We start from the raw sequence: 18,886 nt of genomic DNA on the forward strand, positions 1-18,886 counted from the left end.
ACCTTCCACCAAAACAGAATTCTGTACCAGGGCTAGATATTGTGATCCTAAACCAGGAAAGCTTCTGTCTCACAACTGTCGCGCTCCTAGCAATTGCTCTCTTCATTTTGGACCCATTGCAGTGCATCCACGTTTGTCTTATTGTTTGTGTGCAGGTTCATAGCCAGTATCACAATAAATCATTCTTCGGAATTTTACAAAGATGTCGTCCTTGGCATCTAAGCTGAAAATCATTTATGCCCAGCACATCAGTTTCCCTTTGTGAATACTGTCTAATTAGAAAGTAGTTTATGAACAGTGTCTCCTTTTAAAAATGTAATTTGAAGTAGCAGATAGCAGATGTGCATGTTACCTGGATGTCTCAAGCCTTTATGCTTACTCATTCGCACAGATCCTTCAGTGGAGGCAGCTGCAGAAAGTGTGGGAGGCAAGCAGGCTTCTTCCTGGGGAAACCCAGGCCTCATTTGATTCATTGCTGCCACCTGCTGGGGCCTGGCTGCTGGAATGGGAAGGCCACACTGGTAGTAGAGCTACGTCATCCAGGGCCACGTAAAGAGCCGTATGTAGTTCCAGTGCTAATCAGCCACTGTTTCTAGGGGACGACCTACCCCTAAGTAAAAGGATCTTATAAGCAGTAGAACATTACACCAGTCAGTGTAAGGTGGTGTTTGATTATGTTGGTTAACACCTCTCCAGCAATTGTGAGGCTCAGAGAACTAAGCAACACTTGGAGGACTCAATCAAGATCCTAAAGTGTTAGAGCTGGGAGAGTCCTTCCCACAGATATTGTGGAGCTTTAGTGTAGTTAAACCAGTCTCCTAGAGGCATGTGAAAATGCAGATTCCCAAGCCTGGCCCCAGAGATTGCAATTCACTAGGCCTAAGATGAGGCTTCTTTAACAGGTTTCCCATGAAGTTCTGATGCAAGTGGCCCAGGACCATACTCCAGAAAGGCACTGCCTTAAACATGATCTATGTAGGAGCTTCTCAACCATTTTTCAAATCAGTGCCTCATTTCACTTTTAAAAAAATTACATCTTCTATCCACAGGGTGAGTTACTAATACTGTAGCAGGTTCTTTGAAGCATATACACAAAATATTATGGGATTGGTTCTGCAGGCGAAAAAAACACTTTTAAATAACTAACTTCCCTCTCTTACTCCAAGAGAGAAGTACTCTAACTTAGGTTGGTCCTTTTATAATGGAGTGTTTTTTGGCCTTGGGCATTGGCACGTAAAGGTGGCGTTTGGTATTATATTTATCACAGCCACCAATTCCCTGAATAGAGTAATCATTTGGTTAACGTGTATTAAATATTCAGGGACCTAAAATAACATAAGACGGAGTTCTGCCCTGCATCATCATTACCTCTGTCCTTTGGAGGAGCCAGGCACAAGAGAGCTGCAGGCCCGGGCATTTAGCATGTCTTATTATCACTTCGTAGGCCTTACATTGCCTTGGCAAGCTTGGCCAAGATACAAACAATACTAATCACAAATAATAACTTTCCTTATCACAGAGGAGGAAAAATAAGTGGCCTGTAGCACATATGAAGAGTCACTTAGAACTGAGAATTCTGGATGCCTGAATATTTGGTTTTTTTTTTTTATATATGCTACTGCTTCTGAAATGCTGATTGTAATCCAAGAATAACCCTATCCAGCTGTGAACTGAGTGAGGCCACTGAACTTGAGGGAAAATTACATTTGGTATACTGCATCATCTTAGTAAACCTCAAGACTAGTAACATTCTAGTGTATCTTCATCCAGACATCTTTTCTTTTTTTTTTTAAGCTCTCAGGTTGTTGGCATCCCGGACTTCCAATCCCTTAATGCAAATGATCTTACATTTAACACAGTTATCATGTATTGCATAAATAGAACCAAAAGGCGGTTTATTAAACCTCTTTATAGAGAAATCTTGTTGTGCTTTCGAAATCGTAATTTTTATTAGTTGTGAATATAGTTTGATGTGTGGTTTTATTTTAAGTTTTGTTTCTTGCCTTCATAATCTCATCTTGGGGATTTTTGTTTTTAGGGCTACCTAAAGGAAATCTTAAAAGAAATTGGTGTGCAGAACGTGAAAGGAACCCACAAAAACACATGGGAGCTGAAGCCAGAGTATAGACATTATCAAGGAGAAGAAAAGAGTGATTAAGAAGACTTTCAACCAGCATGCTAACAGAACAACTAAAGGGTGATGTGCTAAGGAAACACCATTGATGCTCAAATACTTGAGGTCCATCTGTTATAGGGGTAAAATGACTGAAACTGTAATTTCCCTATGTAAATTTTTTAAACAATAATTCTTGTAAAGTTACTTAAGTGTTTTTTGACGAACGAAATTATTTATAGGCTTGTATTAAACTAGATTATTCAGGAGCGGGTGTGGGATTGGGGCGGTTAATAAGGTTTTTCTTTTTAAATATTGACTTTGAAAATGTAAAATTAGGAAATGATTTCTAAATAAGGACTCTCTGTCCTTGTCTTTTGTCTGAGGAGCTGAGGTAATGCAAATCCAAAGTGAATGGCAAAGCAAGAAAAAAGTCAACTACAGAAAGTCTTCAAAGCAATAAAAAACCAAAGTTCCTTTTTCTGAAATTGTCAAAAACCAAAGCTGTCTTTATTTTATTTTATTATTTTACTGATGATCATGTTTCATATTCACACCCATTAATAAAAAAAGAGAGTGTTTATTTTGTACCTAAGATAGCAGTTTTCACCATTGGCTTGCTTATTTTACCCTAGTGTTAGTGACATGAAAAAATGCAAAAAAAAAAAAAAAAAAAAAAAAAAAAAAACACCTGGCCAATGGGTATTATTTCTTTTATTTGCTTTTAAAAGAATTAGAAATTAAATATTTTTCTAACAATTCAAGATATGTCTCCCCCATCCAGATTATAAACTTCTCAGAAACTGACTTTGCCCTAGAATTTTACCACACACCCATCAGGGAGGTATTGACTATCCTATGACCAATGATGTTGGGGGTGAGGCTGGTGTGTGTTAGGCAGTCCCAAAAACAAACATACTCACAAACAAGACCACCAAAACAAAAGAAGCTTTAACAAATTAAACACAAGAAAAAGTTGCTTTTTACTTGTTCATTTTGTCAGCTGCATCTGTGTGCTCGCAACCAAGAAGTAGCAAATGCCAACAATTTAAGAAAATGTTACATAATTAAAGCAAATCAAGGGAAAACCTGTCCATGGAGATGAATATTTTTCTGTGTTTGATATTCAGCAGGAGAACACCAGCATGCTGAGGCCAAGTACTACCGCACTGAGAAAATGTTTATCTCTGCATTCCCACTGTCAAATAAAATTCTGATGAGGGAGGGTGGTCCTGTTCCCTGCCTCACCTCTAGTTGTCTTATCCTACTTTGTTCTGGTGCAGGAACCAGGTAGATCCCCATTACCTTCCAGTTTCTGATTACTTGAGCCTCAGCATCAGGAAGCAGACGGATTATGGTGTGAGGAGTCTGTATAGCACTGAGAATTCTGGATACCGGTCATGTGCTTGCTTCATAGCACCTGTCTTCCCCCAAATCTTGTCTTTATTTCACGTTTCGTCTGCCCTGAAACAGACCTGTGTCTCCTCTACCTCTGTCTTTCATTTTTATGGTGACAGTGGCTGCCACATAGAACTTTGTAGCTGCTGATAGAGCTTCCAGGCAGGAGTTGAGTCTCATCTGAAGCTATGCTTTGGTATTTCTGCAAAACTGGTTTCCTCAGCTTATCTTAGTTACCTTTTACCTCATCACACCTGTCTGTATCTGCTTGCGTCTCTTAAACACTTGTCATCTGTTCAGTGCTGTAGCTAATCTAGGCAGCAGACCAGTACCATTTGTGATTCGTTTTTTTTTTAATTGCTTTAATACTAAAATGTGGCTACTGATAATGGAGGAGACTCTCCCTGGGTTCATTTTTTTATTTCAGGACTCTCTTGCTCTATAAACATGCTTTTGACAGTCAAAAATCAGGAAGTAGGAATCCTAAGCCCTTATAACCACTGGGAGATTGAGAGATAGGAAGGCTAATAGATATATATACATCTGGTAAGATACCACATCATAAGAGCACAGGGGGCACCTGGGTGGCTCAGTCGGTTAAGCATCTGACTTCAGCTCAGGTCATGATCTCACAGTTTGTGGGTTCAGGCCCCGTGTCAGGCTCTGCGCTGACAGCTCGCAGCCTGGAGCCTGCTTCGGATTCTGTGTCTCCTTCTCTCTGCCCCTCCCCTGCTCACACTCTGCTCTCTCTCTCTCTCTCTCTCTCAAAAATAAACAAACAAAACAACACAGGAAGGCCGTGTTTAATAGATGACTTAGTTAAACTCAGCTAGTACACACACTTAAGGGATGTTTTAACTGACAAAATGTAATAAGTATATTTTGGTTGCTGGGCATTGGAAAGATTTGAAATTACATGTTGCCACAGTAACTTCTAAGGAAGAGATCTTAAAAAAGAAAACCATTTTTGCTCTGTTGTATCATAAGCAGCCCTAAAAGAGTTTAGCAGAGTTGCAGTTGTTCCCAATGGTCTGTGAACAAATTTTCTTTGAAGCTTATTTTCATCATCATTGGTACTTATAAGTGAAATAAGAGTAAACATCATGCCCTTATGTGCCTGGCAGTGTGTTAAGTACCTAAAATACCTCATTTAATCCTCAGAAATAGTTCTCTTAAGTAGATAATGTCCATTTTACAGAACCATTTCCTGCCCAGCACGCTATGATGAGTCCTGATCCCTCTTTCAGGGGAATTCTGCCCTTGGGGCAAAGTGAATACCAGAGTGTACTTTTCTAAAAACCTTCCCCCCCCACACAATCTTCCCTGCAGGACAATGGTACAGACCCCAGAAAAAGCTGTGTAAGAGATTGAGAGTTTGTCTTTGGCATCCCCACTTTAATACAAACACGCAACCTCCCTACTGATGGGATGAAAACTGAACTCCCTCCTTTAAATATTTTTTAAATTTATTTATCTTTTTTTTTTAAGTTTTTTTTTAATGTTTTTATTTATTTTTGAGACAGACACAGAGCATGAGGAGGAGAGGGGCAGAGAGAGGGGAAGACACAGAATCTGAAGCGGGCTCCAGGCTCTGATCTGTCAGCAGCTCGAACTCACGGAGTGTGAGAGATCATGACCTGAGCCAAAGTTGGACGCTTAACCGACTGAGCCGCCCAGGTGCCCCTTTAATTTATTTATCTTGAGAGAGAGTGCAGAGAGAAGGAGAGACAGAATCTGTGCTTATGGCACAGAGCCTGATGCGGGGCTCGAACTCACAAACCATGAGATCATGACCTGAGCTGAGATCAAGAGTCTGATGCTTAACAATTGAGTCAACCAAGGCATGCTTGAACTCTCTCCTTTAAATTTTTTTTTTTTTTATGTTTATTCATTTTTGAAAGACAGAGACAGAGCACAAGCAGGGGTGGGGCAGAGAGAGGGGGGGACACAGATTCCAAAGCAGGTTCCAGGCTCTGAGCTGTCAGAACAGAGCCCGACGCGGGGCTCGAACTCACAAACCGCGAGATCATGACCTGAGCCGAAGCCGGACACTCAACCGACTGAGCCACCCAGGCGCCCCTGAACTCTCTCCTTTAAAGTCAAGATCCTCTTGCTAAGATTTTATTCCCTGCTGCACTTCTAGTACTCAGGTAGGGGGCACAGCTTTGGAGTGGACTCTCTTAGACAGTAGGAGTTAAGAGCCCCCATGGAATGTGACAGGAGGCTGGGGCACTGACTGAAGGGGCACCACCTTATGTTCCGACTCCACCTGCCGTGCACCCACCTTTCGCCCCAGCACACCGGCCATTTTCCCTGGCATTGGCGTAAGAGTCCAGGAGATGATGAGCTGGCCTTTTTGACTTAGTTTTCTTTCTGACATGAGTACAGAGCAGACTCCTGGGCCTAATATTTTCATAATGTGTAAGAGGAGGAATCAGAGATTGCTTTTTAATCTTCCTTTTCTTCACGTACTCCCATCTTTTCTTCTTCCTACTTCCTTGTCTTTGAGCAAGTGTCACCATCCACAGTACAATAGTATGATATCAATCTTCCAGACAGCAGTATGAGCCTTTAATAGTTTATTATAAGAAAATTAACAGTTTTTATTGGACTTTGTTGGAAATCTAAATTAAAAGGGACATAGATTCTGTCACATCATTTAAATTTTAGAGTTTTAAAGAAATGATTTAGAATGTACTGTATTTTTAAATGTTGAAATTTATATTTAAAAATCTTAAAGACATGAAGTTTTGATTGTTTTGTGGAGATGTAGGTACACCAAAACAGTATGTTCCCGGGCTAAACGTTTTACTGTGGTGTGCTCATGGAGCACAGTGGCTGTTATTGGCAAGTATGTCCTGACCATGATTATATCCCCGGCACAGTGGATACTAAAGTGCTAGACATAAGAGGCGTTCACAGTCTAGTGAGAAATAGAGAATGTAGACGGATACAACAGCGTGTGGGTAGAGAAGTGTGAACTAAGTGTTGCAATCAATCAGAATATTCCAGTTAATTCATTGTTGCCATTTTTGCTCTACATGGATTTCCAATTTTTAAAGCGTTTGAATGCAGTAATATATACTTAATTTTAAAACTGCTTTGAATGTAATTTAACCATTGAAAATTCCTAAAACACAAGAGGATTTATACAATGTCTAAGGATCGTTATTATGAACACATACAGTGGATGTCTGTAACACGTCGATCTTGTTAATAGAATGCTAAATTGATGGGTTTACTGGGCTAGTCCTCGTGACATTTAAGCCTTATTTCTGATTGCCATTCTAGTTTCCCTCCTTGAACAAAAGCCTGGGAAGCACTTGGGCCACTCATTCATTCATTCATTCGTTCAGTGAAAACCCACTAAATGCCGACTGTGTGCCAGGCAGCAGGAACAAAGGTGATGGCTGTAATAATGTGCCTTCCATGCCAGTCGTTCTCTGCCTATGTTACTGAAGAAGCAGGAAGGTAAAAGGTTTTGTTTATTGCACCCTTCCTGTGTGCCGGGCACTGTGCTATAAGCATTTGGTTCATCACTCATTTAATCCTCCCAACAACCCTAAAACATGGGTTCTCTTTTTAAGCCTTGTTTTATGGATGTGGAATGTCAGGCACCGAGAGGTTGAAGAACCTAACCAAGGTCATACAGTAGACTGGGGCAGAGCCACGTTCAAATTTCAGGTAGCACTGGGCAGCGTAGGCTCTTAGTTACTATTCTGTGTATTAAGTGTGCTTTTATGGGTGCTATGCTGTTGATTGCCCACAGCTGTAATTCACTGGCCCAGAATCTTCATTTGGTTTTTTGTTGTTTGTATTATTGTTATTAATACTATTGGGGTGTAATTGACGTATAACTCTTTTGTGTTTGACCTTGTACTAATGGGCCACAAAATCTCAAGAGTTATCTTTCCTGAATCAAAAAGAGTTAATTCTGGATTCTGTCTGAGTTGTTTTGCCTTTAAAGATTTAGTTTCCAATTTTTGTTGAGGTTCTGGAGTTTCTTGTGGAGTGACGTTCCTTTTTTTTGGCTCTAGATTCAGATGAGGTATTTCCCAGGGATGATTGCAGATGGCCAATGTACTTCATTTGCTTACATCCTAGGCCACCCAGTGAATGTTCAGTTCCAGGCTTATTTAGAAAGTTGGTGACTTGGCTGGTCACAGTTGAGGGTCTCTGTCATGGCCTGGTAAGCACAAAGGAGGTCCATCAGCTTGGACTGCCATGTAATGGGGATACAGAGCTGAACAAATATGAACAGGTCCTTGCTTTCAGAAGCTCACAGAATTGAAGAGGACTTGGAAACAAACTGCAAAATAGTGCGTTAAGTGCAGCGGTATAAATACGTGGCAGAATGTTTTCAGAGCTATGTGGGTTCAAAGCAGGTCACTTAGAGCAAGTTGTTTGCTTTCTGTGCCTCTGTTTCCTCATCTGTGAAATAGATATAGTAAGAGTACCTACCGGAGAATTGTGGTGAAACTTAAATGAGTCAATATATCAGCACTTTATTTCCCACATTCTTGGTTACACTGTAGAGTGCAGAAAAATTGCTGGTTCTTTCTGTGGCACGGCTCATTTTGTGCCATTCTGCTGGTGCTGTATGGAGTTAAGAAACATAACTATTTTTAAAACGTCAATATGTGTAAAGCACTTGAAACACTATATGATATCATATCCAAAAGATGTAAAGATGTAAAATACAAAATGTGTATCCTATACAAAAGATGTAAAAAATGGAAGTGGGACAGAGAGAATTACATCCTTGGGGAGTGAGGAAAGCCTTCCTGGAGCAGTTCCTGAAGTGGGTTTTGAAGGAGTTTAGGAGTTCAGTAACACTCGCAGCCTTACTTCACAAGGTGATTGGAGTGAGAACCCACACACACCTTCAGTGTACTAACAGATACAGCTTGGTAGTGAGGGAGTGTGGTTCGACACACTGAGCCCAGTCTTGGTCTGATAGAAGAATGTGGAGGTCACATCATCTCTCCCTGGGATCGGGTGCAATGGATGAGCAGCTAGGCAGGACTAGCCTGCTTCAGGTGTACCCCCAAGTTCAAAATGGTTCAAACCTAATTACTCCCATATGTGCAGCATGCTTTTCCACTTTGACTCATCCCTGAACACATTTCTTTAATTTGGTCCTACTGAAATGGCAGTTGAAACCAACCATAATGAATTATATCTTAGAGGTTTGAGATCTCAATCCTTTATCTTTCCACCACTGCAATAAAGATAAATAGGGAGCGGGAGCTAAATAGGGTCAAATGACTCACTTAAGTAAAGGAGGCCCAGTAACTCCTAGCTGGACTAAAGGACCTAGACAAGAGCTGAGGCTAAAGAGAGAGTCCCTTATCCTTGTCCTCTGTTGGTGATGACTGGATGGCCACTGGTGGGTGGGTGGCCTAACTTAGCATTTGCAGGTGAAATCTGGGGCAACTGGAAGAAGACCTCCAAATGGCCAGCAGGTATGTGAGAAGATACTAAGCATCACTAATCGTCAGGGAAATGCAAATCAAAACCACAGTGAGATCCCACCTCACACCTGTTAGAATAGCTAAGCTCAAAAAGAGAAGAGATAACAAGTGTTGGCAAGGATGTGGAGATAAGGGAACCCCTGGACACTATTTACGGAAATGTGAGTGTTTTAGTTGATATGGCAAACAGTATGGAGTTCTCTCAAAAATTAAAAATAGGGGCAGCTGGCTTGCTCGATGGGGCGTGTGACTCTCGATCTCAGGGTCATGGGTTCAAGCCCCTGTTGGTCATGGAGACTACTTTAAAAAAAAAAAAAAAACACCATGCAAAACAAAACAGAACAGATCTACCTTATGACCTAGCACTTCCACCTTTGGGTACAGACCCAAAGGAAATGAAAACAGGATATCAAAGAGGTATATGCATGCCCATGTTATTGCAACATTATTTACGATAGCTAAGATAGGGAAACATCCTGAGTACCCATCAACAGATGAATGGATAAAGAGATGGGATCTATGTATGAAATAAATTTTCAGGAATTATTGAGCCATGAGAAAGAAAAAAATCCTGCCACTCACAACAACATGTATGGACCTTGAAGTCCGTATGCTAAGTGAGATAAGTCAGGGAGAAAAATACAAATAGTCTTAAATGTGGAATTCACTTTCACGTGGAATCAAAAAGGTCAGATTCATAAAAAGCAGAGAGCAAAATGGTGATCACCAGGGACCGGGGGAAGGGAGGGGTAGAAGAGATGTTGTTTAAGGGTACAAACTTAAAAGTGGTAGTAAGTCCTAGAGATTTAATGCATAGTGTAACATTATAGACAACAGTATAATAGTCATCAAATTTGCTAAGACACTAAATCTTAATTATGCCAGCCACAAAAACGATGCAGTAGAGGTGCTAACTGATGCTACATTGACAGTCATCTCACAATATAGTAATATATCAAATCAGTATGTTGGATACCTTAAATTAACATTTAGGTGTCAAACATGTCGCAGTTAAAAGAAGAGTAAAATTATTTACCAAAGGTGGATCTCCAAAGAGACACCAGTACAGCATGGAACTACTTCAGAAATGATGATCTCTTATCAGTGATGTTGAAAGGGAGCCTTTAAACATCCTACAGAAGAAAAGATATTTATAAAACACATATAATGGACTTGTATCTAGACTGTATAAAGATCTCTCCTATTTCAGTAACAGCACAACAAGCCAATTTAAAAATGAGCAGCAAACGTCCACATACACCTCACCAAGAAGATACAGATGGTCAGATAAACACACAGAAAGCTACTCCACATCACTGGTTGAAGGAAATGAAATTAAAACCACATGGGATAATGTTATATACCTACTAGAGTGGCTACAATTTCAGCAGGCTGACAGTTCCGTGTGCTGGCAAGCATGCAGCACAGCCTGAACTCACGTTGCTCGTGAGAGTGCAAGGTTGAAAACAGCTGGGTAGCTTTTAGTAAACTCGAATATACCACCGTACAACATAGCAATCCCACTGATAGGTATTTACCCAAGAGAAATGAAAATAACGTGCAGACACAAAAACCTATACACAAATATTTATAACAGCTTTAATCCTAATTGCCAAAAACTAGAAACCACCCACATGTCCACCAGCTTGTGACTCCGTAAAACTATGGTGTGGTCTTGCGCTAGAATACTCAGTAATGAAAATGAAAGGACCATTTGGATGAATCGCCTATGCATCGTGCCAGGTGAAAGAAGCCAGACTCCTGGAGCTACATACTGTATGCTTCATCTGTAGGACATATCAGAAATGGCAACACTCTAGGGGTAAATACACAGGTCAGTATTTGCCTGGGGTTGAGTGGGCGTAGAGGGGCTGACTACAGAGACCGGGGAACGTCGTACAGCCCAGGAGTCTTCAGAGAGCTCCAGTCTGGGAAGGTCGGAAGCTGGTCGGGACCTGTTGGCAGTGTTAGAGGTCTGCTGTGTTACCCTGACAAATTCTCCAGGCATTGACAAAGGTAAATTCCATCTCCAAAAGGGAAGAAAATGCCTAGTGTGTACGATGCTAGAGGCCTTGAATTAAATCCACTGGGAGAGGGTCCTCAAAAAGCCAGCAATGGACTGAGTCATTTATATACCCACAATAAATCTGAGAAAGGAGTGTCACTGGGGGATGAGAAACCCATCACTTCTTTGATTTGCTGAATGTTTGAGAAAGCAAGTTTGAGCAATGATTTCAGGCAAATGGACCCTTTCAGTTGCAGCTTCTGGAGGTAGTGTGTCCTTACCACTCATCGAGCTTTACATCCTCTTAGAAAATAAAACTCTTAATCACCTTCAGCCAGCACTGTCAAGTGAAACCTTAAAGGCATCAGTCATCTCAGATCACATTCTGTTAACCACCTACACAGACTCATCTGTAAGCCCACAAACCTTAGCCTGCAAGCTTAGTCCGTTGAAATGAAAACATCTCTGCATGAGGTCTCCAGTTGCATGCGGATGCCGATGGATACCAAGTAATCAACTGAGAAAGGGCAGAAAAGAAAGATCTATTTTTTTTTTTAAGGTTTATTTTTGAAACAGAGAGACAGCATGAATGGGGGAGGGTCAGAGAGAGGGAGACACAGAATCTGAAGGAGGCTCCAGGCTCTGAGCTGTCAGCACAGAGCCCGACGTGGGGCTCGAACTCACGGACTGCAAGATCATGACCTGAGCCGAAGTCGGCCGCTTAGCCGACTGAGCCACCCAGGCGCCGCAAGAAAGATCTATTTAAACAACTTTCTGGAAAAAACCGTTCAGCTGGGCCCAGCTGGTTGATTTCCTCATGAAAAAATCGAGTATGTGGATCCGGCAAGGGCATCACATGTGTTAGAACTGAGTTTGGTATTCGCCGGCGTACCCGATACATAATTTTGCCGGGTCTTTTTAGGTAGTTGGCTGTCACCAGTGATCCGGGATGGAGAAATTTGTGGTCTAGAGGAAGTGGCTGCCGAGAGGCTGGGCAGTAGAAAGGAGTATCTGTACTTAGAGGTTGGCAAAGATGAACGCTAACATCCTTTCTGGTTTTAAGATTATGTAATATAGGGGCGCCTGGGTGGCTCAGTCGGTTAAGTGTCCGACTTCGGCTCAGGTCACGATCTCACGGTCCGTGAATTCGAGCCCCGCATCAGGCTCTGTGCTGACAGCTCAGAGCCTGGAGCCTGTTTCAGATTCTGTGTCTCCCTCTCTCTGCCCCTCCCCCATTCATGCTCTGTCTCTCTCTCTCTCTCTCTCAAAAATAAATAAACGTTAAAAAAAATTTTTTTAAAGATTATGTAATATATAACATTATATATAAGTTGATAGATAATTTTTTTTTAAGATTCTGTAATATGTAATGTAAGCCGTGGGCCTGACAAGGCTTGCTCCCAAGACCGGAGAGGGGTTTGCTTCACTGTTCTCACTCAGAGCTTCTGCACCTGGCACAGACCCAGCTACGACACACACGCCGAGTTGTACACAGAAGCTTCCTGCTGTGCACGAGCTGGCGGCCCCAGACAGGCATGTGTGCTCTCCAGAAAGACCATTCGGTACTCGGCTTCCCAGCATCACCTGCTCCCTGCTGCAGACCCACTTGATTGTGTACACACTCTTGCCTGCACCCAGAAATACTTGGTCTATCACCCAGTTCTCGTTCAGCTCCATCCTACTAAGGGCTCTTCCAGTTGTAAGAAGGAGAAAGCCACTTAAGTCTGCTTAAAGGCAGAAAAGACAGCCCTCCAAGGGACTGGCCCTTCTTCCCTTCCTCTCTCAGAGATCCGTACTGTTGGCCTGCTTCTGTGCCTCTGCTCCACCCTGTTCTTTGCAGATTGGCTTCCCTAGTTCCATGAGGTCATGTTCCCCTGGAACTTCAGCATGCACTTTGCTCTGCCTTGACACGGTGCCGGCTCTGGCTTCAATTCGACATGACTTTTCACGTCAGCTTCTTACAGCTGACTGACTCTAATCCTGGGTCCCATTTCTGGATTTCCCAGAAGAATGTGATGGCTGCCTGTTTTGGTCAGGCGTCCACCCTAATCTGATCGGTGGGGAGAAGCATGAAGGGCCACAGAGGCCCCCTCCAATGGCAGCCATAGTTGCAGGGACAGGAGGGTTCCGACGGAAGGGCTTATGTGTAGCTGAGTGCTCCAGAAAGCAACCACAGTACCCCCAACTGAGTCAGTTATTTGGGAATGCACACCTGGGAATAGAAGATCCTGAGGTCTTGGAGTGCCTGGATGGCTCAGTCGGTTGAGTGACGACTCTTGATTTTGGCTCAGGTCATGATCTCACAGTTTGGCGGTTCGTGGGATCAAGCCCCATGTCAGGTTCCGGGCTGACGGCACAGAGTGTACTTGGGATCCTCTTCCTCTCTCTCTCTGCCCCTCCCCCACTCATGCACATGTGCTCGCTCTCTCTCTCTCTCAAAATAAATAAACTTAAAAAACGAATCCTGAGGTCATTGTTTCATTGTTATTTCTGTAAGATTCTGTGCCCTGAGTTCCACAACTAAAGAAATAAGAGCCCTGGGGGGGGGGAAAGCTCCACCAGTGAATTTAAAGGTAATGGTGAAAATTAGGAGGAAAAGGCCCTTCAAGTTCTAAAATTCCTAGGATTCACATGTAAAGATAGAAAACTCAACCTATGGAAGAAACAATGTGTATAGCGTGCTTACACACAAACCCGGCTATATAAAGGACTCCTCTATCGAGTGCATGAGAAGAGGGAAAAACCAACATTGCAGTGGGAGCAACGTGACCTACACTTCTCACATGACATCAGCAACAAATCAGAAAGCTTTGATCTCCAGTTCTGAGAAAGTTAACGTGACACTTGTACTTCTTGTGCTTCCACGTTGCTAGTGAGCACTGAAAAAACACCCTCAGCATCTCGAAGAATTCAACAGCTATTTCTGCCCCCATTCTACAGACACAGAAACAAAGGCACAGAAAGGTAAACGCCACACCGCAGGGCCCGACAGTGACGGAGCTTGGGGCCAGCGTGCCCTCGCTGCCAGTGCCACCACCTCTCTCCAGCCCCAGGATTCTCGAACCTACCTAGTCATCAGAAACAAGGGGGAGCAGGGGAGTAAAAATATGGATGGCAGGCATTACCTGCGAGAACTGAAACCTATCCCTCAGGGAGGGGGCCCTAGCTCTGTATTTTTTTTTTAATTTTTTTTTTTAACGTTTATTTATTTTTGAGACAGAGAGAGACACAGCATGAATGGGGGAGGGGCAGAGAGAGAGGGAAACAGAATCAGAAGCAGGCTCCAGGCTCTGAGCCATCAGCCCAGAGCCCGACGCAGGGCTCGAACTCGCGGACCGCGAGATTGTGACCTGAGCCGAAGTCAGACGCTTAACCGACTGAGCCACCCAGGCGCCCCCCTAGCTCTGTATTTTTATAAAGCTCCACGGTTACTTACTGCTGATGACCAACCAGGTCTGGAAATAGCCACACTCATCAAAATTTTCAACTACAAAATTAATTAAAAGGATGGTGGTGTTTTCCTGGCCATAAACAGCTTGTAGGAAGGGTTCAGGCTTTCCTGTGTTTCAGGAAGTTCGGTGGTATCTACCTATCACGCATCACACCCCACAGCCTACCCTGAGAACCCGAGAGTGACTCCACACTGAGTGTGACCAGATGCCTTGTGAGACCACCCTGCTGTCACCTGAAGCCTGGGGGTGAGGATGCCTGTTCCCAGCAGGGGCTGAGAAGGTTAAGCGAGAAGCGTTTGTAAAGCAGCATGGTGCCTGCCACGTAGTATATGTTCAATAAACGTTTTTGTTGAAAATGTTTCCAGAGCTGCTGTCACTGAATGGTAAAAGTAACCTGCGTTTCACATCTTTCATTTCTAGCCATCTCACGGGAAATGGCCAAAAGCTGCTAACAGGGATGAAAGGCTGAGGACATAGGAAAACCAACGGCAGTTGTTTTTATCCAGCAGACCAAACGGTAACTCCAGTTTGGGAAAAAAAACAGAAATATTGACCAGCCCCTCCAGCCCTTGAACCACTTCAGACCTTGGTTCAGGTGCCCCAAGACCAGGTCTCCACCTGCCCCCCGGGGGCCACCAGAGCTGGTAAGCAGTTCCGTCCACCCAACGTCTAGCCAGCCCTGGATTCCCTCCCCTCCTGTCAGTTTTCCTGGTTAGGTTCCTCCTTAGGCTGAGTGTCCGGATGTAGACAATGAGAGGAGGAAGCAAGCACTTGTCTCCCCAGTGTGCGTAAACTCACCCTTCGAAATAGCAGCTCAGTCACTTGGGATTTCAGGCCCCTTGGTTTCTTCTCTTCAGTGTCTACTCTGATTTCCATGCCCTGCTTGGTCTGGCTCCGACATCTGAGGAGATAAGAGCGCTAAGAATAGATTCAGAAAATGCCTCTTTATGGTCACTCCTTGGAAGGCAGACGCTTCCAGTCACGCCTTGAGGCCTACGCGCTCTGGGGTACCGAGTGGTGAAAAATAGAACAGGATGTGACGCTCAGAATTCCTACCGGGTTTGTGCCTTAACTAGCTTCCATGACACACAAGGAGATGTAGACATCTTTGAACTGGTGAGCCCCTTGCGTTGTTGGGTAACAAGGAGTCTGGGCACATTTTTGTTTTGGGGCAACAGTTGGTTTTCTCATACCTAGAGCCAGCTTGATGGGAGACCTCGTTCCAGGTCTCTTCAAATGATGAATCAACCTTATTTTGAAAACAGCTATTCGCTGCCTTACATCCTCAGATAAAATGAGTGCACAACTCTGTCATTTATCAAAGTGGAGGCTACACCTACACACAGGATCTACTTTTGGGCTCGGAGAGGGTGGAAATGCCACAGCTCACCAAGTCTCCCTTGCCAAGTTAACTTAAATTGGGTTGAATAGCAGTTCTCGCACGCTGGCTGAAAACACTGGGACTGACCTCAGCGTTCAGGTTGGTGAAAAAGAGTGTTATATGGTCGAAAGCAAGCAGTGGGACCAGCCTGGGGGGGCTGTCCTCTTCAGCATATTTTTCAAGGACCTGACAGAGGAAATTTAGCTCTGTCAGTCAGACCTTGCAGGAATGTCATGTAGCTGTCCGGGCACCTGGCGCTGTCCCCTCACTTGGCTGCAAAGAGACTTGATAATTGATGAAGAAATAACTCCTTCCTTAGGGTGGGGAAGGAGAAAGAGGAGGGAGGGAGGGAGGTGCTGAGCTGAGAAGCGTATTATTACCTTAAGGCTTTTCACCACTTGCATTAAGGAAAGTCTGAGGTCTTGCAAAATTACTTCAGGCCCCATTGTCTAGAATTTGAAAGAAATTAGAAGCACCTAAAGAAGAACTCAGACTATGGGTGTAATTGAAATTAACAAGTATTGCAAACAACTCCTAATCGCGTTCCTTCCATTTATCATGTATAAACAATGTGAACCATGCCCATTCTCAGACAGTCTGAGATCACTTAAAACGTCCTGTGCAGAGGCAGGGAGTTTGATTGGAAGGAGCATAGGTTTTTTTGGCAGGAACGTAGGTTCAAACAGCTGTTTGGGAATAGCCTCTGTTTCTCTGCATTTTCTGGAGGGTATGACCAAAGTGCCTGCCTTGCTTTGTTTATCGTGAAGGTAAACTTTATCCCCTGTAAAATAATATGCAAATGTTATTTTATTAATCTGGGCCCTTTGAGTTATAAATGACAGAACTGGCTGAAGCAAAAAATTGAATGAATCAGCCCCATGGACCCTAAGACAAGGGAGAAAAGTGCAGTGGTGTAATGATGTGGTTTATAGGTCCGTCTCTTTGAGTACTCACTCCAGCGATCTGCTTTATGAGAGCTCATCCATCAGGAACTAAGCTCAGGCTCTGCAGAAGACCACATTCTGAGACTCACTCAGTACAAGTACTGAGCTTACAAAACCTGCAGAGCTAGTGACTATCGTGTCCTTTTCGTTGTCTCTCAAATGTCCAGGCTTTAGGAGCTCTGTCCTCATTGGTGTCACTCCACTAATATGATTGAAGGGACCTGTGAGCGTTTTTCTTGCTGATATTTTAAGTTTTCTTTTTTAAGAAGTGTGCTACTAGCGTGGGGCGCCTGGGTGGCTCCGTCAGTTGCCTGGTTCTAGATTTCAGCTCAGGACATGACCTCATGGTTCACAGGCTCAAGCCCCGCCTCGGGCTCTACACTGACAGCACAGAGCTTGCTTGGAATTCTCTCTCTCCCCCTCTCTCTCTCTGCCCTCCCCTGCCTGTGCGTGCTCTCTCTCTCAACATAAACTTAAAAAAAAAAAAATTGAAAAAGAAATGTGCTAGAGTAACAATTTATAGGAAATGTGAAAATTATGCAGGAGTGGCACTACTAAGACTCCTAGACCCTTGGGAAGAATTTGTGTGGTCGGAACCGCTCCTGAAGCTCAGACTGCCTGGCCTGGCTGGTCAGCAACAGGTGCCAGAGGCGGGGGTGTGGAGGGGGGCTGGCGAGGGACACCCCATGCTGCCGTGCGTGAAGGCCACAGTCTCACACTCCTCCTGCCAAGTTGAAATTTGCGATTGGTGTTTGTTTGTTTTTTAATATATGAAATTTATTGTCAAACTGGTTTCCATACAACACCCAGTGCTCATCCCAAAAGATGCCCTCTTTGGTGTTTGACTCTTTGTCTGGCATAGTGCTTGGCACACAAGAGACATTTAATAACTATTTGTTTAAGTGAATAAACTGATAAACAACAAAGTTGAGAACTAGGATGGAAACGGACAAGAAGTTCTGGAGATGTTCTGAAGAAAGAACCAGAGTTAGCAACGGATTTGGGGAGTGAAGGAGAAGATCCAAGATGGACTGATGACAACAGCTTTGTATTTATTTACCAAAGACTGACATAGCAAAACACTGACAATTCCCATTTGGACTTGAGGAGTGTGAGCTGCAGTCGGGACACTGAAATTGAAGATATGGAACTAGAGACTGGAGGTGTGGAGATGGGAGTTGGGGGCATGGAGGTGATGGTTCTTGGAACTGAGGGAGATGAGCCAGAGGAGTTAAGATTGGAAGAGTTTGGCAGTAAATAAACCAAACCGTCAGATATCCTCAGTTAGGTGGATGATGATGATGATGATGATGGTGTGTAGAGCTGAAGGAAGCCTGGGCAAGGTGGAAATGGAGTGGAAACATCCCCCTACCTCCCTTCTGAAGCTGCGCCCTGGGATCACTGCTCCTGCGTGCCAACCTGCCAGAACTCTGCACAGGAGTGATGGGCACCACTACCACCTTCAGCCCCGGCACACTCCAGATGGTTTCTGGGAGGAGCAGACTTTTGTCTTCCTGAATTCAGCTTGAGGAACGGGAGCCTGCTCTGTTTCCTGGGTGAGGAGTCTTGAGAGTCTTGGGAAGGTTACAATTTTTAAACCCCGTTGAGCTGTTGTCCGCGTGCCCAGCAGCTCTTGTCGAAGGTTAATTCTTCCCTGTGTTGAGGAAACTGAGGCCGTCCAGAGGGAGATGAGTTTTCCCCAGCTCTGCCCATCCGTCCCCGAACTGAAGGAATCCAGCCAGCGCTAGTGGACAGAGAGCCCAGGGCAGAGGCGCCCAGCGAGGCATCAGCAATCACCGGCTATGATCCAGCATCGTGCTGGACCCAGGGCTGGGACAAAGGCCCTTTCTCTCTCCCTCTCCTCCCTCCTTGGCCCCTGTGTCTCTTTCCAGTCTCCAACTTCTACTTTTCCCCTGCCTTAGTGTCCCTCCCCGCACCCCCACCCTCCTGCAGATCCTGGCTCCTTTCCTAGCATCACCTTAGTTCCTGTGCTCACCTGCACGGAGAAACTTCCCACCCGGAACCTCCCTTGACTGAGATATGATTTGTTAAATTCGATTCCCACCCCTGACAATGAAGAATATGTGTCCCTTATAGAAAATTGGGAAAGTATAGAATC

At 44.0% G+C, this 18,886-nt stretch overlaps 1 protein-coding gene and 1 long non-coding RNA gene across 3 annotated transcripts in view; one reads left to right on the forward strand and one right to left on the reverse strand.

Annotated features, from left to right (window-relative positions):
• The window catches only part of GTF2F2 (general transcription factor IIF subunit 2), a 155,496-nt gene extending 152,788 nt beyond the window's left edge, over nucleotides 1–2,708 (forward strand). For both annotated transcript variants that reach the window (XM_058684905.1, XM_058684896.1), the window contains one exon: nucleotides 2,039–2,708. In XM_058684905.1, the coding sequence (XP_058540888.1) occupies nucleotides 2,039–2,158 (120 nt within the window). In that variant the 3' untranslated portion in view covers nucleotides 2,159–2,708. The remainder of the gene's footprint in view (nucleotides 1–2,038) is intronic.
• A 2,537-nt stretch (nucleotides 2,709–5,245) lies between these two features.
• LOC131485430 (uncharacterized) lies at nucleotides 5,246–15,438 on the reverse strand. Its single transcript, XR_009248846.1, has 4 exons — nucleotides 15,241–15,438; nucleotides 11,417–11,507; nucleotides 10,022–10,118; nucleotides 5,246–8,107 (listed from the first exon to the last, which is right to left on the reverse strand). It is a non-coding gene; the product is annotated as an uncharacterized LOC131485430 (long non-coding RNA).
• Nucleotides 15,439–18,886: the final 3,448 nt, after the last annotated feature.

The sequence above is a fragment of the Neofelis nebulosa genome, chromosome 1, assembly GCF_028018385.1.
Source record: "Neofelis nebulosa isolate mNeoNeb1 chromosome 1, mNeoNeb1.pri, whole genome shotgun sequence".
Taxonomy (NCBI): Eukaryota; Metazoa; Chordata; class Mammalia; order Carnivora; family Felidae; genus Neofelis; species Neofelis nebulosa.